Genomic DNA, 21,988 nt, shown 5'->3' with positions numbered 1-21,988 from the left:
TAGTTATTACAATATTATTGACTATATTCCTTAGGGTATACTTTACATCCCCATGACTATTTTGTAACTACCAATTTGTACTTCTTAATCCCTTCCTCTTTTTTCCTCACCCCTGCAACCCCTCTTCCATCAGGTAACCTCAAAATGTTTTCTGTATCTGTGAGTTTGTTTCTGTTTTGTTTGTTTATTTTGTTCTTTAGAATCCACATATAGGTGAAATCATGATATTTTGTCTTTGTCTGACTCCACTCAGTGCAGTATCCTCTAAGTCCATCCATGGTGCTGTAGATGGCAAGATTTTATTCTTTTTTAAAAAATTTTTTATTGCTTAGTAATATTCCACTGTATATATGTACCACCTCTTTTTTATCCATTCATCCATTGGTGGACACCCAGATTGCCTCTATATCTTGACTATTGTAAATAATGCTACAATGAACATATGGATGAACACATCCCTTCAAAGTAGTATTTTGAGTTTCTTTGGATGAATACCAAGAAGTGAGATTACCAGGTCTTTCTTAGTCTCTTGTTATATAGCCTTTGTCTTAAAGTCTATTTTGTCTGGTATAAGTATTGCTACCCCAGATTTTTTTTTTGTTTCCATTTTTACGAAACTTCTTTTTCCATCCCTTTACTTTCAGCCTGTGTGTCTTTAGATCAGAAGCAAGTCTTCTGTAGGCAGCATATATAAGGGTCTTGTTATCTTATCCATTTGGCCACCATATCTTTTTATTTGAACATTTAATCCTTTTACATTTCAAGTAATTGTTGATACATATGTAGTTATTGCAATTTTATTATTTATATTTTTTATCTTTTTTCCTTCTTCTCTTTAAAGAAGTTCCTCTAACATTTTTTTGCAATACTGGCTTGTTATTGATGAACCCCTTAGCTTTTTCTTGTCAGGAAGCTCTTTATCTGTCCTTCAGTTCTAAAAGATAGCTTTGCTGGGTAGAGTAATTGTGGCTGTAGATCCTTGCTTTTTATCACTAAATATTTCATGCCATTTCACCGCTCCCCCACCCCCCCCGTGGCCTACGATGTTTCTGTTGAGAAATCAGCTGACAGTCTTATGGGAGTTTCCCTGTAGGTGACTAATTGCTTTTCTCTTTCTGCTTTTAAGATTCTCTCTGTGCCTTTAACCTTTGGTGTTTTAATTATGATGTATCTTGGTGTGGGCATCTTTAAGTTCATCTTCTTTGGGACTGTCTGCATTTCCTAGGCTTGTATGTCTATTTTTTTCACCAGGTTAGGGAAGTTTTCCATCATTATTTCTTCAAATAGGTTTTTAATCGCTTGCTTTCTCTTTCCTCCTGCTAGTACCCCTATGATGTAAATATTGGTACACTCGATGTTGTTCCTGTGGCCCCTTAAACAATCCTCATGATTTTTTTAGATTCTTTTTTCTTTTTGCTGTTCTGATTGGGTGTTTTCTGCTGCCTTATCATCTAAATAACTGATTTGATCTTCTCCTTCATCTAATCTACTATTGATTTCTTCTAATGTATTCTTCATTTCAGTTTTATATTCTTTATTTCTGACTGTTTTTTTTTTATGTTTTATGTTTCTTTGTTAAAGTTCTCACTGAATTCATCTACTCCTCCCCTAAGTTTATTGAGCATCCTTATAACCAGTGTTTTGAACTTTGTATCTGGTAGATTGCTTGTCTTCATTTTGTTTAGTTCTTTTTCTAGAGCTTTGTTTTGTTCTTTCATTTGGGACATGTTTCTCTATCTCCTCATTTTGGCTGCCTCCCTGTGTTTGTTTCTATGTATTAGGTAGGGCTGCTATGTCTCTCAGTCTTAGTAGAGTGGCCTTATGTAGTAGGTGTCCTCTGGAGCCCACTGGCGCTGTCACCTGAGCCGGATGCTCCAGGTATGTCCCTTGTATGGGTTGTATATGCCTTTCTGTTGTAGTTGAGCCTTGGTTGCTGTTTGCACATCCATGGGAGGGACTGACCCTTGGGCTGATTGGTATGAAGACTAACCAGTGAAAGGCTGACCTATGGAGCAGGTTTTGCTTTAGCAGACCTCTGGTACTTGCTTCATCTGCCCTTTGGTTGTGTTGTCCTCGGATGCAGCCCTGGGTGATGCTCCAGCTCTCGTGGTTGCTGGCAATCATGTGTGCTAGCCCCAGGGTCTACTGGGAGGGACCCCCATCACAGGTCAAGTTCAGCTGTAGCCTGTGTACTTCCTGGGGCCACCTGACATAAGCCACCAAGCAGTTTGCAGATAGCCACCTCCTGTGCTAGGCTTATAGGTACCTCAAGAGGCCAGTCTGTGAACCAAGGCTGACTGCTGCTGTTGCTGGGCTTGGAGCTCCTCAGCAAGACATACAAACGTGCTGAGGCCAGCTGCTGCCTGTTTGGGTTTTGTGAACCTTTGAAAGATTTTAGGAAAGTTGACAGCAAGAGCCAAGACAGGCCATTGTATGGAAAAGCCACTGGAGGTGGCTTGGGTGGACCCAAAAGTTGAAAGGGGTGGAGGTCTCAGGGAATTACCTAGGCTGGGTGACCTATGTTAGCCAAGTTGATGGAGACTCAGATATGGAGGCCTCCTGTGTCTGCACACCTGGAGTGGGGAGGGCTCAAAAAAAGGAACGGTGGATTCTTCCAGCTCTTCTGTCTGTGAGAAAGCTGCCCTCCAGCCCTCAACCTGATGCCAGACAATTCCATTCCTCTCTGTATATCTCAGGTAGTTTTTGAGCAGCTTCTCTGGTGCTGGAGCTCAGAGCAAGTGAGTTGTCTGTGAGTAAGATTGTGCATGGGCCCTTTAAGAGGAACATCTGTGATTCCCACAGCCCTTCATCTCACTCATCCACAATCTCTGCTGGTTTTAACAGCTAGAGGTTGTGGAGACTTCTCTTCCTGGCATTGGAACCCTGGGCTGGGGAACTCAGTGTGGGGCCAGCACCTCTCACTCCTCCAGAGGGACTTCTGCATCCAAGATATCCCTCTTGATTCCCATCCACCACGTGTAGTGGGACCAGCCTGTTTTGTGTCTCGACTTGAGGTGGCCTCTTATGGATGTCTTCAATTGTAGGACTTCTATTCGGCCAGACCTCAGGTGACTCCTGGTGTTGGTTGTTCTGTAGTTTAGTTGTAATTTTGATGTGGTTGTGAAACTGGTGAGCACAGTATCTATCTACTATACCATCTTGACCAGAGGTGTCTGTTAATTTATTTAACTTAAAATGGTCCATACTTTATTTCTTTGTATTCTTTGGTTTTTTGTTGTTGTTGAAAATTGGGCATTTGAATCTAATAATATGATAACACTGAAACTCAGATTCTTCTGCTTCCTCAGAGTTTGCTTAAAAAAAAAAAAAAAAAGCTTTGTGGGATGCCCCTTTGACATGAGTCACATTGAGGTGTAAACTTAAGGTCTTCTTAGATTTTTTCTGATTCTTTCTTTTGGCATATGTAGTCACTTTCTAATTTTCCCTGTATGTACAGATGTTTCTAATGTGCTGGTCTTTAATGTCTGGTTTCCAAAAGGGAGAAAAGGAGAAAAATTATGAGAGTTAAAAAGGCCCTTTAAATGCCCTGGAAGTCACTTTGGTCATAAGGTGAGAGCTTTGTAACAGTGGAGGAAGGTTCAACAACAATGACTGTGTGCCTCTCTTTCTGCCCTTCTGTGACAAGAAGGAGCAATCAGCAACCAGAGCAGAGATCCTTTGTATTTGGAATACAGGATACTTTTGCCACCCTAGCTCTCACCAACTGCTATACAAGGAACCTGTGCGCAGTTGCTTGCCATGTGGCTACAGGAGGGGGTTAGGAAGCTGCTACTGGGTTAAGAGCTGAATGAACTGACATTAACTCCAGTTTACATCCAAGCTTTCTCCTAAAAGTGGCAAGCCATTCATAGACTCCATAGTTCTCAAATAGTTACATCAAAGTTTTCCAGGGCAGTTTTCTAGGTGGGGAGATAGATTCCTGGTACTTCCTACTCTGCCATCTTCCTGGCATCCTTTCTTCTTCCTTTCATTTTCAAGAATTTTAAGTTGGCATTTGATTTCCTTCAGAATTTAAAATATGTGGTTTTATTGTATTCTTTCATCATTTTTGTTGAGAAGTCAGCTCTCTGCTAATCCGTATTTCTATCAAAATATCTTTTTTCCCTCCTGGCTACTTGTATGATTTCTTTTTTTCATCAGTTTTTCACCAGTTTTGTTATAATAATCCTTAGTGTAGGATGCGTGCATGTGTATGTGTATTCATGTATTTATCTACCTTGGACTCATTAAGATTCTTGGATCTGTTTATGCATAATTTTCATCAAATTTTGAATTTTTTTTTTTTTTAGTTTTCTTTTTCTTTTCTTCTGTTCCCTCTTTTTAGGATCTAATCACATATATATAATACTGCTTGATAATGTCTCATAGGTCATTTGGGTAGACTCTATTGCTGCATCTTAAAATTGATTGATCTTTACGTTATCTATAATATCTAATCTGTTAATTTCATCCAGTGAAATTTTTACTTTAGTTATTATATTTTTCAGCTACAGAATTTCCATTTTAAATATATTAGTTATTTCAGCATTATGTTCGTGTTCTTTACATCTATTATAGAAATCATGTATATTTTCGTTTTACATGTTTTAATACCCTTGTTTACTACTTTCATTTCTTTCATTTCCAAGTTTTCTTTATTGTGTAATTTCTCCTGGTTGTGGTTACATTTTTCTGCTATTTTAAATGTCTGGTAAATTTTCATTACATGTCAGACATTACAAGATTAATAGAGTTTTGCTCTGCATATGTACATTTTGATATTTTGCCATATATTGAAGGGACAGCTGTATATTTTTCCCTAAAACTCTTTTCTTCTTTCTTTCTTCTTCTTCTCCTCCTCCTCCTCCTCCTTCTTTCTTCTTCTTTTTTTTTTGTATAGTTCCATCTTCTGTGGCAACAGTCCCCAACCTTTTTGGCATCTGGGACTGGTGCTCCTATATGAATGTAATGCCTGATGATCTGAGGTGGAGCTAAGGCGGTGATGCTAGCACTGGGGAGCAGCTGCAAATAAATACAGCTGAAACATTGCTTGCTCACCTATCACTCACCTCCTGCTCTGTGGCCTAGTTCCTAATAGGCCATGGACCAGTACTGGTCCGCTGCTTGTGGGTTAGGGACCCTTGCTCTCTCGAACTCCAGTACACAAATTCTAGCCATCTTGACCTCTCCTTAATTTGATCTCTTTCTCCTCATTTCAGCGCGATAGCTGGGTCCGTTTTAGGGATCCCTCCCTATGCCACAGTCCAGTATGTGCTTACAAGAGGGAAGCCTGGGTAATGGTAGGGCTTGTTTCATTTATTTGTCTTTTCTCAGAGTTCAGCATGCTGTACTCCCAATTATCCATTGGCTGAAGAAGTTATTTCTCTTAATTTGTCCAGTTTTATAGTTGTTTATGGTCAGGAGGCTAAGTGTCAATCCTGTTACTCCCTCATGGCCATCAAAGAGTTCTCTTCATAGGTATTTTAATGGGAAAGCAAGAGAGATTTTCATAAAAGCAGAAATTTTTCAAGGCAAATAGCAGATAACAGAACCAGGAATTTTTCTAGTAATACTATCTGATGCGAAGGGCCTAGGACCAGAAATACTCAGGGCAGGTGCCTTGCTGGAAAATGGGTCAGAGAAACAAAGGATAATGGAGTAGATTAGTATAATTCTGAGACCTCAGGGCCTTGCCACATCACCACACCCCTCAGCTTACTTTCAGGTCACTACTGTACCTACTGTTTTCTTGAGGCCAGAAAGCCCCTAGATAGGGAAGCTACTCTTCCATCATCACTGACATTTTATTATGTGTCACAAAAGATTAATCCCTAGGGCAGAAAAATATGAACATCAAAGTGTAAATGATTGGTACTTAGGCCTTTGCTGAGATTTTCAAGGGAGTTAGGAATCCTAGTAAGACTTGTAACCTTGATGGGCTTTCTGAGAGCCCTATTTACCAAGGTGGTAAATTATTTACCAAGGTGGCTGAGTTCAGCCTATCCACTCTTTCCCCTCTGTTCCTCCTCTGCCTGCAGTTATGATGAGGTGCCTTTTCTCATGCATGACAATGACCTGAGAAGAACAACCAATATCAGGGAGGTCATGCCAAATGCCTCCTTCAGACCTAGTTCCTTCTTCACTTGGAATTTCTTGTCGACTCTGAATGCAGGCAAATGGTTTGTACAGGTAAGACATATTCCCTAGGTCTACAGTTCTGCATTGACTCCCTCTTCTGTACAAGGTCGTGTGTTGCTCCTGGAGAGAAAGGCTTTAGATGAAGACAGTCAAGCATACACATAATTTCATTCCATTTCGATAGTAGAACTATAGCATTGGCAGGAGGGCTTTTTCAGTGATGCAGTCAATATAATTACTGCTTTCTGCAGTCACTGGAAATTCTGTGGTCACTTGTGAACTTACTGTTGTCATTTAGTTCCTTTTTATCTAAGCATTTCATAAACTTTTACAGTGTGCCTACCACATACATTACATTTTCCTCGGTATTTTAAGTAGCTCACAATCATAGATGAGGCAGAATAGGAAACATATTTATTTTCTTTATTATATCATCTTACTATTTAAAAATATTTATTGTATGACTTTTGAGTACTATACACCAGGAATATAGCGGTGAATAAACACACAGCCAGCTTTAATGGAATTCACGGGCTACGATATGAAACAGGCAATTATAATACATTATGATAAATAATGTATTTATGGTGGCCACCATAACTCTAATTTGGTACTAAATTAGAGTTAATTTCAGGTTACTAATTTCTGTTTCATAACTCACCAAGTTTGTAGTAATTTGTTATAGCAACTTTTGGAAACTAATACAGTTATCATAATGTCTTTATATTATCTTCAGTTATTTCTATACTTGAACAATTTGCTCTTTTGTCTCATTCATAGGAATAACTCATGACTTTAAATTTTTGAGTCTTTTTAGGGATTTTATATGCCATAATACTACAAGGAAATAACAAGTATAACCTATAAGGGGAAGTATTATTGGGAATTAGACTGCTTTATATAATCAAGTTGAGTCACAATCTTAAAGTATAATTGTGGCAATCCTCCACTGACTGCACTGTCCATCTGTCTGTCTCTGTCTCTCTCTCTCTATCTAATCAATAGATAGCAGTTTAACACCTCTTAAGGTGTTGATTAGAAAATTTTTTAACCAAAATTCACTTTAGAAGAATTAATTTCAGATTTGCTAGGAGTTGGCAAGGGTTGATGTGCCCAGCATATTTTCAGATTGTCTACACTAGTAATCGTTTGATAGAGCTGAATTATAGTTAGAGTGGTGGTTGTCTAGGAAATCCTAGGGTTGGGCAAATTGTTGTTTTCAGTAAGAGGAACATGATAGACTAAATAGCAGTGTATAACCTGAAGTCAATAAAACAAGAAGTGTGACCGCAAAATAAAGAACAAAAGCATTCAAAGGTGAGTTTGGCATTTATCAGGAGAATCTTTTCTCATTGTTTTTTGATGACAGCTGTTCTACTTCATATAGTTGTTTGCTAGTTCTGAGGACCTTGGATCAGCTATTGACTTCTAGTGCTTCTCTGGAGAACCTAGGTTTATGATTTCTAATGGCTGTACCTTTCCAATTATTTTAGATAAATGATATCATTTTAGTTCGGAAACGTGTGTCCAAGACTCAATTATTTCTGCTTTAACTGTTCTACTTGAGTTCAGAGTATCTAATATCATTTTCCACTGATGTTCAAGGGCAGTCTTTCTATGAGCTGTTTTCCAGCTTGTTTCTTGTTAATGTCAGGACTAAGATATCTTGGTTAATCATGTATAGTATTTAGCTGAAAGAGTTTTTATAAATGACTGATGTTAAGTTTGATTGCAAATATTCCCAAAACATGAGGCTTCAAGTGACTAGTTGACAAGGATATCTCTAGGACTTCCTTACGGGGAAGAACACAAAGCATAAGAGAAAATGGGTAATATTTGAGGGCAAGGAATTTTAAAGGTATTTGATAGTTTGGCTGATTTCAGTTTTTATATATCATGTCTTTTCCCCACTTTTCCGGAGTATGGTGTGTATAAGGATAGCTGATGTTTTAGTAAGGAGCAAAATTTTGCATAAATCAGAATAGATATCCCAGTAAAATGTTTTTCCTATCATAGGATAGCTAAGTCAGAATGGCTTAGGTAGAGAACACAAATATATAATAGGTTTTTAAGCCATTTTAAGTTACAGTTGCTATTTAATGGGGAAATGCTTTAGCCCAACCATAAAATAAACACAATTACTAGTACAAATTCATTACCCACAGAGGAAAGAAACTATACAAAATCTGTTTCAAGATCCTCAAAGGGTCATTTTGGGCAAAGTTCTAATCCATGTCTTATGTTTACAGTTTTTTTTTTTTTTAGGAATACGTTGGTTTCAGATGAGGAAAGAACTGGTTACATCTTATATATTAGAAAAATTGCTCCATTGGTGTTTATTTAATACTGCAGTCATTTTATTTCTACTGTGATGAGTTATGTCATGGAGGATTTGGAAAGTATCTATTTGAGATTAATTGGTGCTATCAGGTGGCCACCATGAATCTGGCAACCTGATTAGTTCTAGTCTTTCTTTTCAGAATTGGGGGCCACATTTCGTGTATTAATGCTACAATTTTTGAACTCCATGGAGTGGTCTTTCTTATCTATTTTATACCCTTGACTAAGGAATTTAGTCAGAGCATTGTGTTTAGTGTGATAATTTGCTAAACCATTTCCACTAATGTCTCTTTCACTCTGGACCTCTACCTGTAGGGCAGCAATTTATTTGGAAACCTGAAACAGTTAAAAACCTCTTTTTTCACAATAGATTTCCAAGTTGTGAATTACTTTAAAAGAAAACAAGCAATCAATGTATATAGGTACTGTTTCGTTTTTAACAATCTCACATATCCTAGTGAGAGCAATATTTTGGTGACTTGAGGCTATTTGATATCTGGTAATGGATTTGAAGTTACATAAGAGAATCTACAAAAATTGTGTAATCAGCCTGTTACTTTTTTTAATTTTTAAAATGAAACCTATGAATAAACAATATTAAATGAAGATTTGGTATAGGAGCATCCAAAAGAACCATTCCAGGCATGGACAGTTCTGTAATTACAGAAATAATGAGATTCTCCTTCACCAGTAAGGATAGTACAGTCGCTATATTAAAAGCGCTACAGAGGAGGGGAAAATGGCATGCATGATAAAGCCTTTGTTCATCCCTCTTGCGACCAAATCAAAGTTGTGACAGAAACTTGGAGCAAACAGCAAGGAAACTCACCTGGGATCTAGATGAACAACTAGGGAGAGAAAAAAATTAATCAGTTTGCAACAGTAGAAGGTAGGAGGGGGTGAAGAGACGAAGCTGCCCAGTCCCGAGTGGCTGAGTGGGACACAGGCTGTGGCAGCTGCAGACGCCTCTTAAAGGGGCCGTGTCCACGAGCGAACTTTCACAGTGATGATCTGCTCGCTCTGAGTTCCAGCACCGGTTGGCTGCTCGGGGTCACCAGGGACTTACAGGGTGACACTGAGTTGTTGGAGTGAGGGCCAAAGTGAGGATCTCTCCCAGACAGAAGTGCCAGCAGTATCCATTGTTTCTCTGTTGAGCCCTCCCTCCTCCCAGTATGTGCATCCAGTGCTGCCATAGCTGAGATGTCATCAAACTGGATAACAGAGATTTCTCCGCCTAGAAGATTCCCTGAAACTCAGCCTGCCTCTACTCAGGGCTCTACCTGATCCACTTGGTAAGTCAGGTGCTCCTTGCTGAGCAGAGCCAAGACTCACACTGGTGGCAGCTGACCTCCGTATCTGTTATGGTTTCTTGAGGCAACTATAAGCACAGCATCTGTGGATTGCTTGCTGAATCTTAACAGGTGGCCCCAGAGAGGAACAGGCCGGGGCTAAACTTGCCTGCAGCTGAACCCCTCTCACAACTGTGCCATTGGACACCTACTACACAAAGAGATACTAATAAGACTAGGAGACTTAGGAGCTTTGCTCAGTACATAGAAACAGTCGTAAAAAGGCAGCCAAAATGGGAAGACAAAGAAGCAGAATCCATATGAAAGTACAGAACATAGATCAAGGAAAAGTGGAGTCAAGCAATCTAACGGATAGAGTTGAAAACACTGATAATAAAGATGCTCAGTGAACTTAGGGGAGGAGTAGATGAATTCAGTGAGAACTTGAACAAAGAGATAAAAAACATAAAAATGGAAATTATAAAAGGGAACCAGTCAGAAATAAAGAACACATTATCTGAGATGAAGAATATATTAGATGGAATAAACAGTGGATGAAGAAAAGGATCAAACCACCATTAGAGAGGATGAGGAAGCCAAGGACATTCAATTAGAATGGTAAGAAAAAGCCAAACTATAATAATTTAAGGAGCCTATGGGACACTATTAAATGTAAAATATCTGTGTCATAGGGGAACCTGAAGGAAAACAAGATGTTGAAGAACTATTTGAAGAAATAATGATGGAAAACTACCCTCACCTAGTGAAGGAAATAGATATACAACTTTAGGTAGCTCAGAGAGTCCCAAGAAAGAGGACCCCAAAGAGGCCTACATCAAGACACATTGTAACTAAAATGCCAACAGTTTAAATATAAAGAGAGGATCTTGAAAGCAGTAAGAGAAAAGCAGTTATCTACAAGGGAGCACCCATAAGACTGGCAGCTGATTTCTCAAAAGAAACCACGCAGGGCAGAAGGACTTGGCACAAAATATTTGATGTGGTGAAAATGTAGGATCTACAACTAAGAATACTTTATTCAGCAAAGTTATCATTTAGAGTCGAAGAACAGATAAAGAGCTTCCCAGACAAAAATAAGCTAAAGGAATTTATCACCACCAGCCCAGTATTACAGGAAATGTTGGAGAGACTTCTTTAAGAAGAAAAAACATGTATCAAAAACAGTAATAAAGAATGTTAATAACTACAGAAGTACCTCAAATGGAAAAGAATTAAGTGCTCCAACCAAAGGTAGAGTGGTCTGTATGGATAAGAAAACAAGACCACTACATATGCTGTCTACAAGATTTTCACTTCAGATTAAAAGACACACACGGAGACTAAAAGAAAGGGGATGGAAAAAGTTATTGCCTTGATGGACCTAGGGGGTATTGCACTGAATGAAATGGGTCAGATAGAGAAAAACATATTGCATAATTTCACTTACATGTGGAATCTAAAGAACAAGATCAACAACAACAACAACAAAAGTGGAAATAAACTTATAGATACAGAGAATATTTAGAGGGCTGCTATATGGGAGAAGGGTTAGAGGGATGGCAAAAAGGCAAAGGGGTTAAGAGGTACAAATGGATAGTTGCAGAATAGACATGGAGATGTAGAGTGTAGCATGAGGAAGATGTTTAATAATGTAATAAATATGTAAGGGGAAAAGGGGTACTAGATTTAGTGGAGTTATCACTTTGTGAGTTATGTATATTTCTGATCACAATGCTGTACAACTGAAACTGGTATATTATTGTATGCCAAGTATAACCGAAAAAAAACTCATCGAATTGTACAATGTAAATATGAGCAACTAATTGTCTATTATATTTCAATAAAGCTAAAAAAAATAAAAAGAGTGTTATATTGGCGAACAGTCAAATGAGGTGTAGGAACTGTATGGTAATTAATCAACTAACAAAAACGTCAGGTATTTTCAGTTAACAACAGGGATTGTATTGAATGTGGTACCATAAAAAAGAAAGATGAACCTTGTAAAGGATCTGAAGATCCTTAGACTAATTTAACTCAGACTGCATTTTTTTCTGAGGAAAGATAAAAAGCATTGCTACTGGATCCGGGGATGGATAGTAATAAGCAATGAGTCTTTGATGTGTTCAAGTCATTAATGCCCTTAGACCATGGCCTCTCCTATTGTGTACTTTCAGAAAGGTTTATGATGATCGGATGATCAGCAATGATGGTCGTTGAAGAAATATTTTGAGGTTACCGATGTTTTTTTTTGGTTTCTGTGTTTTGTGCGAATGTTCTAAGATGTTTAAGTCAAACCACACAGAGGCCTAGTTCAAAAAGCTTGCTACCTATACTTTAGAACACCCAGTTAATCCCAGAAATCATCTTAATTGTCTTTAGTGGTTGGCCTTGGATGATTTTGGATAATTTGTAATCTCTCATTAGATTATGTCCTTCCTTAGCCAGCATATCATGGCGCAGATCAGGGGTCGGCCTGCTGTCCAACTTCAGCCCACTGGCTGTTTTTGTATAGCCTGTGAGATAAGAATGGTTATTACATTTTTAAATAATGGAAAAAATCAAAGAATATTGTTTCATGATGTGTAAAAAATATATAAAACTCAAATTTTAGGGTCCATAAATAAAGTTTAATGGAACACAGTCATTCTTATTCACTTATAAGTTGTTCTTACTGTATAATAGAATTAAATAGCTGCAAGAGAGACTGTATATCTCACAAAGTCAAAAATATTTAGTATGTGGCCCTTCACAGAATAAGTTTGCTGAACCCTGGATAATGAACCATTATTTTGTAGAATTAAAATTTTTCTCCTTGGAAGTTTTACATAGAGAGCTATAGAGTCAATCTTAGAATTTTGAGTTGAGATGCTGCATATCCTTAAGATCTTGATTTGGCTTGAGAAGAGTAGGATGGGCTTTCAGTAAATGCCTGAAGCATAACTTTCCAGGTAAATTGTTGATTTTTCACTAGTGAAAGCTATAGGCATTGGCTATCTTCAGCTAGGACATGAAAGTAAATAGAGATAGAATCAAAGAGTTAGGCAGTACTAGAAAAAGAGGTATAACTCTTTGGTTAATAGCTCAGAGATATGGGATGAATCTATATCATCTACCATCTCAGTTTTGGGGGTTTATATAAAGCAGGTAAAACAAGACATATTGCTTGGACTAATGCAAGGGATAATTAATCCTTATTATATTAAGTCTGTATTAGTTGACTTAGATCTTCCTTACCTTCAGCATTGAGAGAATTTTAGGCAACACATCAACAGAGTTTATTCGAACTCTCATGAGTTTGACTCTAATTATTGTGCCTCTTTTCCCCTCAGGGGTTCTAGTACAATGGCCAATTATTTGATTATTTTTTGAATCAATATGCTAATATCCATAGCTATAATTGGATAATCGGCAATAGAATTTTCTGTGACTCCTGAAAATATTTAGTCTGCAGTACATTTCTTCTGGTGGTGCTTTTTGTAAAGTAGATTTTTAATGATGACATTTATAGGAAAGTGCCGTGGAGAAGAAAGGAGTGTTTCTGATAATGACCTCAAAATAGTCATTATTGTAATGGGACATGGAAAGGGACTTAAGATTGTTAGAAATTCCCATGACTTCAGTGGTTTGCGTATTGCGAGCAATGTGACTTTCTTTGGTACTGGAATTAATAGTAAATGTAGTGGCACCTGTATTGACAAGAAACCGTATTGTTGTTCATCTATATTTACAGAAACTTCTCAAATTGTCTGTCGAGTGTTTTCCTTTAAGTGGCATTATGGGGCAGATTTTGGATAATTGTCCTATTTTTTAAACTGTATGATACCTTGAATCATCCAGTGGCCCTTCTACTTGTAATTTCTCTAAGCATGGGCACAAAGGACTGAGGAGTTTGTTATCATTTCTATCTTGTTACTTCCTAGGGCTTTTTGAAAATGTTCAGCCACGTGTTGGAGACAGTCTAACCTGGCATTGTCCCATTCTAGTTTATTTTTCTGACTAAGTCCCCTATTTTCTTTACAAAAAAGAGACTTGATTTGCTTAGCTGTTAGATTGACCCCATAATACCACTTACAGCTTACTGGAATCTAGTTTTAAACTCTCCTGTTGATTAATCTTTTTGTTTCTGCTATTTTGAATTTTTTCTTCCATTTATTCTTAAAGGAAAGGCTTAACAAATGTCCTCATATAGTGAATTTACTATTCTTTTTGCCCATTCAGGGACATTCAAAAATTTTGCATAACTGAGTTATTTAAATCTTGTCTTGGTCTTTGCCAGCCTGTTCTTTTAAATTTAAATGAATCAGTTGGTCTAGATCTGGTAGAGTCTAACAAAATCTTGAATCCTGAAGCAAATTTCTATTTTCCTGAGGATGAAGAAAACCCTTCATTATATACCTCAACTCAGATCTGGATTATAGTTTATTTCGGCTTCTATGCTCTGCCTTCTGGTCTAGCATGGGAATATTGTACAATGTGATTGTTACTGTCCTGAGAGAAAGGTGAGAAAGGACAGCTTGTTTAGGAGGTCTGAGGAAAGAGAAAAATAGAAAGGGTGAGAATGAGAATGAAGATAAATTTTTGTTGAGAAAAAGAGAGATTACTTGATTTTTGAGAAAACGCGTGTGGCTATTACTCACTTCATAACGATAGCCTTTTATCACTGACTTCACCTAAATGATCTCTAATTGACAAGTGACAATAAAAGCAGCCATCTATTACGTTTAATGTAGCTAATATATGTATGGACTAAGGTATAAGATGAAATGCTGTGTATTGCAAAGAAAAATAGACAGTTCCTGCCATGAGGGAGTTACACTGCAGTTGAAGCAGTAGAGTGTAACTGAGTGGATTGTGCACTCTTCTATGTACCAGACATGTTCCTAGACCCTGTAAAAATTTTCTCATGTTTAATCTCTAAAGTAGTTGTGAGAAATACATAGATTACCCACCCCCTTCCCCATTTTAGAGTTTGAGCAATGAAGACTGAAAATTTAGATGATTTTACCAAGGTTCCATAGCAAGAAGCATATAAAGCCAGGATTTAAAAAAATTTCTTTTAATTAGTTTCAAGTATACAGTACATTGGTTAGATGTCATATAGTTCATAAAACGATCCCGCCAATTGCTCCCTCCCTCCCTGACCCTCCCCCTAGCCAACATATTAATACTAACTGCATTCCCTATGCCGAGTTCCTCATCCCTGTGGCCATCCATCAGCTACTAATTTTACTTCTTTAACCTTCCACCCCATTCTCTCAGCCCCTCAATACCCCCCTGCCGTCTGTCACCAAATTGTCCACTATATTTGTGAGTCTGTTTTTGATTAGTTTGTTCTTTTTATTCCTTAGATTCTGCATATAAGTGAAATCATATAGTATTGATCTTTCTCTGGTTGACTTAAATACCTTCTAGGGCCATCAAAGCAATATCTTTTTTCCATCCCATTCCTTTTAGTATGTTTGTGTCTATTAATCTGAAGTGAGTCTATATAGGCAACGTGTAGGGGGTCTTGTGTTCCTATCCATTAATCCACTCTATCTTTTAGTTGGAACACTTAATTCTTTTTCATTTGAGGTACTTATTGATAGAAATGTAGTTGCTACCATTCTTTATTCCTGTTTTTGATACATGTTTTTTCTTCTTAAAGAAGTCTCTCCAACATTTCCTGTAATACTGGCTTGGTGGTGATAAATTCCTTTAGCTTATTTTTGTCTGGGAAGCTCTTTATCTGTCTTTCGACTCTAAATGATAACTGCTGGATAAAGTACTCTTAGTTGTAGATTCTGGGTCTTCATCACGTCGAATATTTTGTGCCCAGCCCTTCTGCCCTGCATAGTTTCTTTTGAGAAATCAGCTGCCAGTCTTATGGGTGTTCCCTTGTAGTAACTATCTGCTTTTTTCTTGCTGCTTTTAATATTCTTTCTTTGTATTTAACCTTTGGCACTTTAATTATGATGTGTCTTGGTGTGGGCCTCTTTTGATCCCTGTTTTATGGAATTCTCTTAGCTTCCTGGGGTTTTATATCCATTTCTTTCACCAGGTGAGGGAAGTTTTCCATCATTATTTCTTCAAACAGCTTTCAACATCTTGATTTTCTTCAGTTATGCCTATCAGATGGATATTTGGACCCTTAATAGTGTCCCATATTCTCCTTAAATTATTTTTATAGTCTTGGCATCTTTTTTCTTGGCATTGTGATTGAGTGTCCTTGGCTTTCTCATTCTCCAGATAGGGCATTTGATTCTTTTCTTTATTTTCTTTGCTTATTCTTTTGTTTATTCCATTTAATATACTTTTTGTCTTGGATAATGTGTTCTTCATTTCAGAATGGTTCTTTTATAATTAACATTTCCATTTTTATGTTTTTTTATCTCTTTGTTGAAGCTCTCACTGAATTTATCTACACATCCCAAAAATTCATTGAGCATCTTTATAAGCAGTGTTTTGAACTCAATCTGTTACATTACTTGACTCCATTGTATCTGGATCTCTGTTCTGTTCTTGCATATGGCTTCTGCTTCTTTGTCTTTCCATTTTGGCTGTCTTTCTGTGTCTGTTTCTATGTACTAAGCAAAGCTCCTAAGTCTCCTGGTCTTATTAGTGTGAATTTTTTGAGTAGGTAACAGTGGCACAGCCCTGAGAGGGGTTCAGCTGCAGGCCAAAGTTAGCCCAAGCCTCTACCCCTCTGGGGCCACCTGTTAGATTCAGCAAGCAATCCACAGATGCTGTGCTTATAGTTGCCTCAAAGGCCACACCAGAAACTGAGGCCAGCTGCCTCCGGTGTGAGTCTAAACGCTGCTCAGCAAGAAGCACCTGACTTGCAGAGGATATACCTGAATGTGGTTTGGGTGAGGCCGTAAGTTGCGTGAGGCAGGGTTTCAGTGAATCCTCTAGGCTGAGCGACTTCTGTTATCCAGTTCAATGACGACTCCACTATGGCGGCACTGAGTCTGCGCACTGGGAGGGGTAGGGCTGAACAGAGGAACAATGGATACTGCTGGTTCTCTGTACAGAGTGAGTCTCACCTCGGCCCTCACTCTGACAGTGTTTCTCACCCTGTAAGTCCCTGGTGCCCCCTGCACGCAGCTGAATCAGCACTGGTGTTCAGAGCAAGCAGGTCTGTCACCGAGAAAATCCACTTGCCAATGCAGCCCCTTTAAGAGGCATCTGCCGCTGCTGCTGCCGCTGCCACAGCCTCTGTCTCAGCCACTCAAGACTTGGCAGCTCCGCGTCCTCTCCTCGTCCTACCTTCTGCTGTTGCAGGGTGATTTCTTGGATTTCTCCCTAGCTGTATGGTTTGTTCATCTGGATCCTAAGCAATTTTTCCTTGCTGCTTGCTCCTTGTTTCCGTCACAACTTTGATTTGGTCACCAGAGGGATGAACAGAGCCTCTATTGTCTATGCCATTTTTTTCCTCCCATGAAGCCAGGATTTGAATTTAGTCTAAGACATACACAAATAACTATAGATGGCAGAATGAAACATTTAATTACAGAGGCACAAAATGAGCCATTGGAGTTTAATACCAACAAAGTCTCTTTAGTTCAGGAATGTTCACAAAGGAGGTAGCATTTGAACTGGGCTTTGCAAGTTGAGGGTAAGATTTTAACAGCTGGGTATGGCAAAGAAGGCAAATGAGTGATAGTGTTGAGATTGAATACAATTCAGTCTGAAGCCAAAGACTATTTTCTTTACATTACACAAAACTAGAACAATGAGAGAAAATGTTGGAAGCCAATGCAACTGAAAAAGGATTGTATTACCTTGACTGATAAAAAAAAAAAAAAAAAAAAGGCTGAGAAAGAAGGTCAAGAGAGGAACCTGAGGGTCTTTCAGTTCAAACACCACAGTTCTTCAATACAGATCAAATTATTCCAAATACATAATTAACATGGAGATTACTTTTAGTTTCTCTCCTTGGCAACTGTTATCTCAGGATCAGTATTTCCGATGCTCGGTGGTAGAATGGCAATGGAGCAACATGGAGGTAGGGCTGGGTGTGTGGGGTGATATAGCAAGAGGACTGGAAAATGCTTTTGATAGAAGTCAATGTATTCTCTAATGTATTTATTTTTAGTTCAAACCATTTTACAATATGAAACCCTTATCAGAGGCGGATAAAGAAAAGGCAAGAAATCAGATGATTCCAAAACTAAGTGACTTATTGGAATTTGCACAGAAGGAGAAAAAATTTGTGATATTTGATCTTAATACTCCTCCACCAAAACATCCTCTTAGAAAGACATTTGTACGCCATGTAGTAAGCGTGATCCTCGACTCTCAAATTGAGCAACATCTGGTATGTCTATCTCAGTATTTATGGTAGAGGTTGGGAGGTGGGTAGCATGTCCCATGAGCATAGCAGTTGAACCAGTCCTATCTTATAGATCTGTAAATAAATTTGATTTCTATAGAAATGGGGATTGTTGCTTATACAGCTACATGTGGCAATCTAAGAATGACCCACTTATATTTATCTCAGTGAAGAAAAACAGTGAGGCTGTTTGCTATTCCAAACCAAATGAAATAAGCACTCTGTTAAAAGGAATGTGTGTAATGACTATATGATGTGACTGCACCATCACCAATGTAAAACTATTAGAAAGGGCCTGGAGAACACTAGGCTTTGAGGACTTGGCTTCAATTAATGATGTAGAAAGTCAGCTGGTTCTTATTTGAGCAGTGATTTGTTCATCATGGTTTTCAGAAGCAACTCTCTGCATTAGGGTAGTCAATCATTTCAAATCTCTTAAATTCTCAGAATATGGAAGAGTACTATGAATGAAACAAGTATGTATCTTTTTTGCCAATGGAACTGTTTCCACAAATGAGGCACAGGAGCATTCTCTGTTGGCAGGAAATGAGCCTTCTCAAAGATGATTTTTTGCATCAGCCGGGGAGATGCTAAAAATTCCACCTTTAATCCACACTTACTAACCCTCATCCACTTTGGCTAGTATGCAGCTATCTGCACACAATGGGCCCTCAACTCAAGGGCCTATTGTGTGCAAATAGCTGCAGTGTTACCTGAGGAAATTCAACAACCCTGGTGAAAGCCCTATTATGGGAGTTCATTAGGCAATATTAGGCTAAGGGCTAGAATCTTTCTGTTGCCTATAGACTGTTACCAGTTCTGGAATGGGATTCCTTCTATTTTACATGGAGCTCATTGCACCTAGACAGATGATTATCTACTGAAAGACTTCCTGTTTCTCCTTACAGATTTATTGGTTGACAGCTTTTGATAGAATGTATGTCAAGAGAAAAGCTCCTGGTTTTCAGCAAGTGGGTCAATTATACTCCATTGAACGCCTTACAAAAGAAAATATCAGCAAAATAAATGTTGACTATAAGAGGTTGTTCTACAATGGGTTGAGGTAAGTATTTGACCACCCGCCTCTTGGCACATAGTGCCTTGCTTGCACAAAATCTGCATTCTGACCAAGATATCTGCATATCTTCCGCTTCTTCAGAATTTTGTGTGTGTCTATCCTTTTAGAATCTCCTATTCTCCCTATCTTGCCCTTCCCTCCCTGTCTTCCTCTCTCCCTCTGCCCACAAACATTTATCAAGTATAGACTAAGTCCCTGGAACATCGTCTTCTGCCACTTCTTTGTGCTTTACTCTCTCATTCAACACATGTTTTTGTATGCTTGGCATTTTTGTTTTTATATAAGGTGATCATTGAAAAGTCAAAATTTAAAGTTATTTCTTCCCGCCATTACCAGATGAATTACTGTACCTCACAAATAGCTTCGTGATCTAGATAGTCATATTTCTTATAGGTGTAATTAAGAGCATTACTACATCAACTTAGAAAACCTCCAAAACATCCAAACATGAGAAGAAACTAAAATTATCAACCACCAGATTTATAAATATATAATTAGAGACAGATTTTCAGAATTAAAAGCACCTGGGAATAAAATGTAAACTCTTTCAAACTGAACTGTTATTGATCACTGCTTAATTTAAATCCGTATCCTTTCTCTTAGATTTAAAAGTAATGTTTTCAGATAATCCTAAATGTTTCAGAGACAGTGTCTTTCTTGGAGATATATGTATCCCAAATCTCTGAGCTTAATAAAAATTCCCCTAGATACCTTTCTGCATCTCAGGCCATGAACTAGGCTATGGGATGCATCTCTGTTTCTGTTCCTGCTTTCTTGCCTTTTGACCACAGGATGGTTTATCATAAAATATTTTTTTTTCCAGTATTGGAAAATTATGTTTTACCTCTATTTCCTAATCAGAAGATTTCTCTTTGCCCAACTACTCTATTTTGAGTATATATTTTTTAATTTTTTTTACTTTTTTCAAAGAGGAAATGGTTCTAAGATGATTTCCTTTTCTTCTAATCATAATTTAGATTAATCTAATAGTTGAGAAAACTTTTAATAGCTTCTATTTATTGAGCTTTAATTATGTGTCAGGTTCTGTGGTTGGTAGACCACAGGTTCTTTTCCAAATCCTGGCCCTACCCATCAACCACACATATAACTTTGGACAAGTTTCTAATTATCAGTGTTCTTATTTGTCAATTGAGAATAACAATAACCTGATGCAATGATTAAATAATTAAATGAGTTACTTTATATTATGCACCTAGCCAAATGTTGGTCAAATGTAAGAACACAATAAATGTTAGCTTTTATCATCACTGTCCTTTTACGATGTGTCCTGTAAGTTATCTTCATCCCTTTCCCCTTGCCTCTAACCCTTATTCCTTGCAATTACTGTTCTCCTTTTCTATAATTTCAAGAATGGTACATAAATCGTATCATAATGTATATAACCTGTTGTGATTGTATTATTTACAGATAATTCCCTTGAGATCCGTCCAGGTTGTTGCATGTATCCATGGTGTGTTCATTTTGTTGCTGAGTCATATTCTATTGTATGGATGTACTGTAGTTAATCATTTACCAACTTAAGAATATTTGATTCTTATTTATGAGCTATTATAAAGAAATATTATGAACATTTGTGTATAGGTTTTCATATGGACATACTTTTTTAACTAAAATTCAGTAGTTTACTCAGATTTCCTTCATTTAAGAAAATGTTTAAATTTTGGTAAAATACACATAACATAAAATTTTTTATTTTAATCACTTTAAATGTATATTTCAGTGGTTTAAACATATTTATAACATTACGCAACCATCACACCATTCATCTACCTAATTCTTTTCATCTCGTAAACTCAAATTCTATGCTTATTAAACAATAATCTTACATTTCCCCCACCCCCAGAGCTTGGCAACCACTATTTCATTTTCTGTCCGAATGGTTTTGACTCTTGTAAGTGGTGTCATATAGTATTTGTCTGTTTTTGTGACTGGCTTATTTCACTTAAAGTCCTCAAGTTTCATCCATGTTGAAGTCAACCATTACAGAAGTTCCTTCATTTGTAAGGCTGAATAATATTCCATTGTCTATATATCTCACCTTTGCTTATCCATTCATCCATTAATGGATACTTGGGTCGCTTCCACATTTTAGCTATTGTGAATAATACTGCTTTGAACATGGGTGTACAAACATCTCTTTAAAACTCCGCTTTCACTTCTTTTGGATATAGAGACCTACCTCATTTTCTTGTGTTTAGCTTTATTATACTTCGTAGATATCGAATTTTTTTTACAAATTGATGATTTATGGCAACCCTGCATTGAGCAAGTCAATTGGCATTTACTCTCTTTGTGTATCTGAGTCACATTTTGGTAATTCTCACACTATTTCAAACTTTTTCATTATTATTATTACATTTGTTATGGTGATCTGTTATCAGCGATCTTTGATATTACTATCGTAATTGTTTTGAGATGCCACAAATCTCACCCATGTAAGATGGATAAATGTTGTATATGTTCTGGTGGCTCCATCAATTGGCCACTCCCCCATCTCTCTTTCTCTTCTCAGGCCTCCCACAACAGTACTGCATTTAGGCCAACTAATAACCCTCTAATTGTTCAAGTGAAAGGCAGAGTCACATGTCTCCCATTTTAAATCAAAACCTAGAAATGATTAGGTTCAGTGAGGAAGGCATGTGGAAAGCCAAGACAGTCAAAGAGCTAGGCCTGATGTGCTAGTTGTGAATGCAAAGGAAAAGTTCTTGGAGGAAATTAAAAGTGCTGCTCCAGCGAACATACAAACGATTAGAAAGGAAAACAATCTTATTGTACATATGGAGAAAGTTTTAGTGGTCTGGTAGAAGA

General features: G+C 37.6%; 1 protein-coding gene across 1 annotated transcript in view; it reads left to right on the top strand.

Annotated features, from left to right (window-relative positions):
- GDPD4 (glycerophosphodiester phosphodiesterase domain containing 4) overlaps positions 1-21,988 on the top strand; it is an 81,881-nt gene that overhangs the window by 27,413 nt on the left and 32,480 nt on the right. Inside the window, exons 10-12 of the mRNA XM_039848329.1 lie at positions 6,039-6,189; positions 17,845-18,066; positions 18,990-19,144. Coding sequence (XP_039704263.1) covers positions 6,039-6,189; positions 17,845-18,066; positions 18,990-19,144 — 528 coding nt within the window. The remainder of the gene's footprint in view (positions 1-6,038; positions 6,190-17,844; positions 18,067-18,989; positions 19,145-21,988) is intronic.

This window comes from Pteropus medius, unplaced genomic scaffold (assembly GCF_902729225.1).
Source record: "Pteropus medius unplaced genomic scaffold, Ma_sr-lr_union100, whole genome shotgun sequence".
In the NCBI taxonomy this organism is placed as follows: Eukaryota; Metazoa; Chordata; class Mammalia; order Chiroptera; family Pteropodidae; genus Pteropus; species Pteropus medius.
The sequence above is the reverse complement of the archived record's forward strand: the minus strand, read 5'-3'. Positions and strand labels throughout refer to the sequence as shown.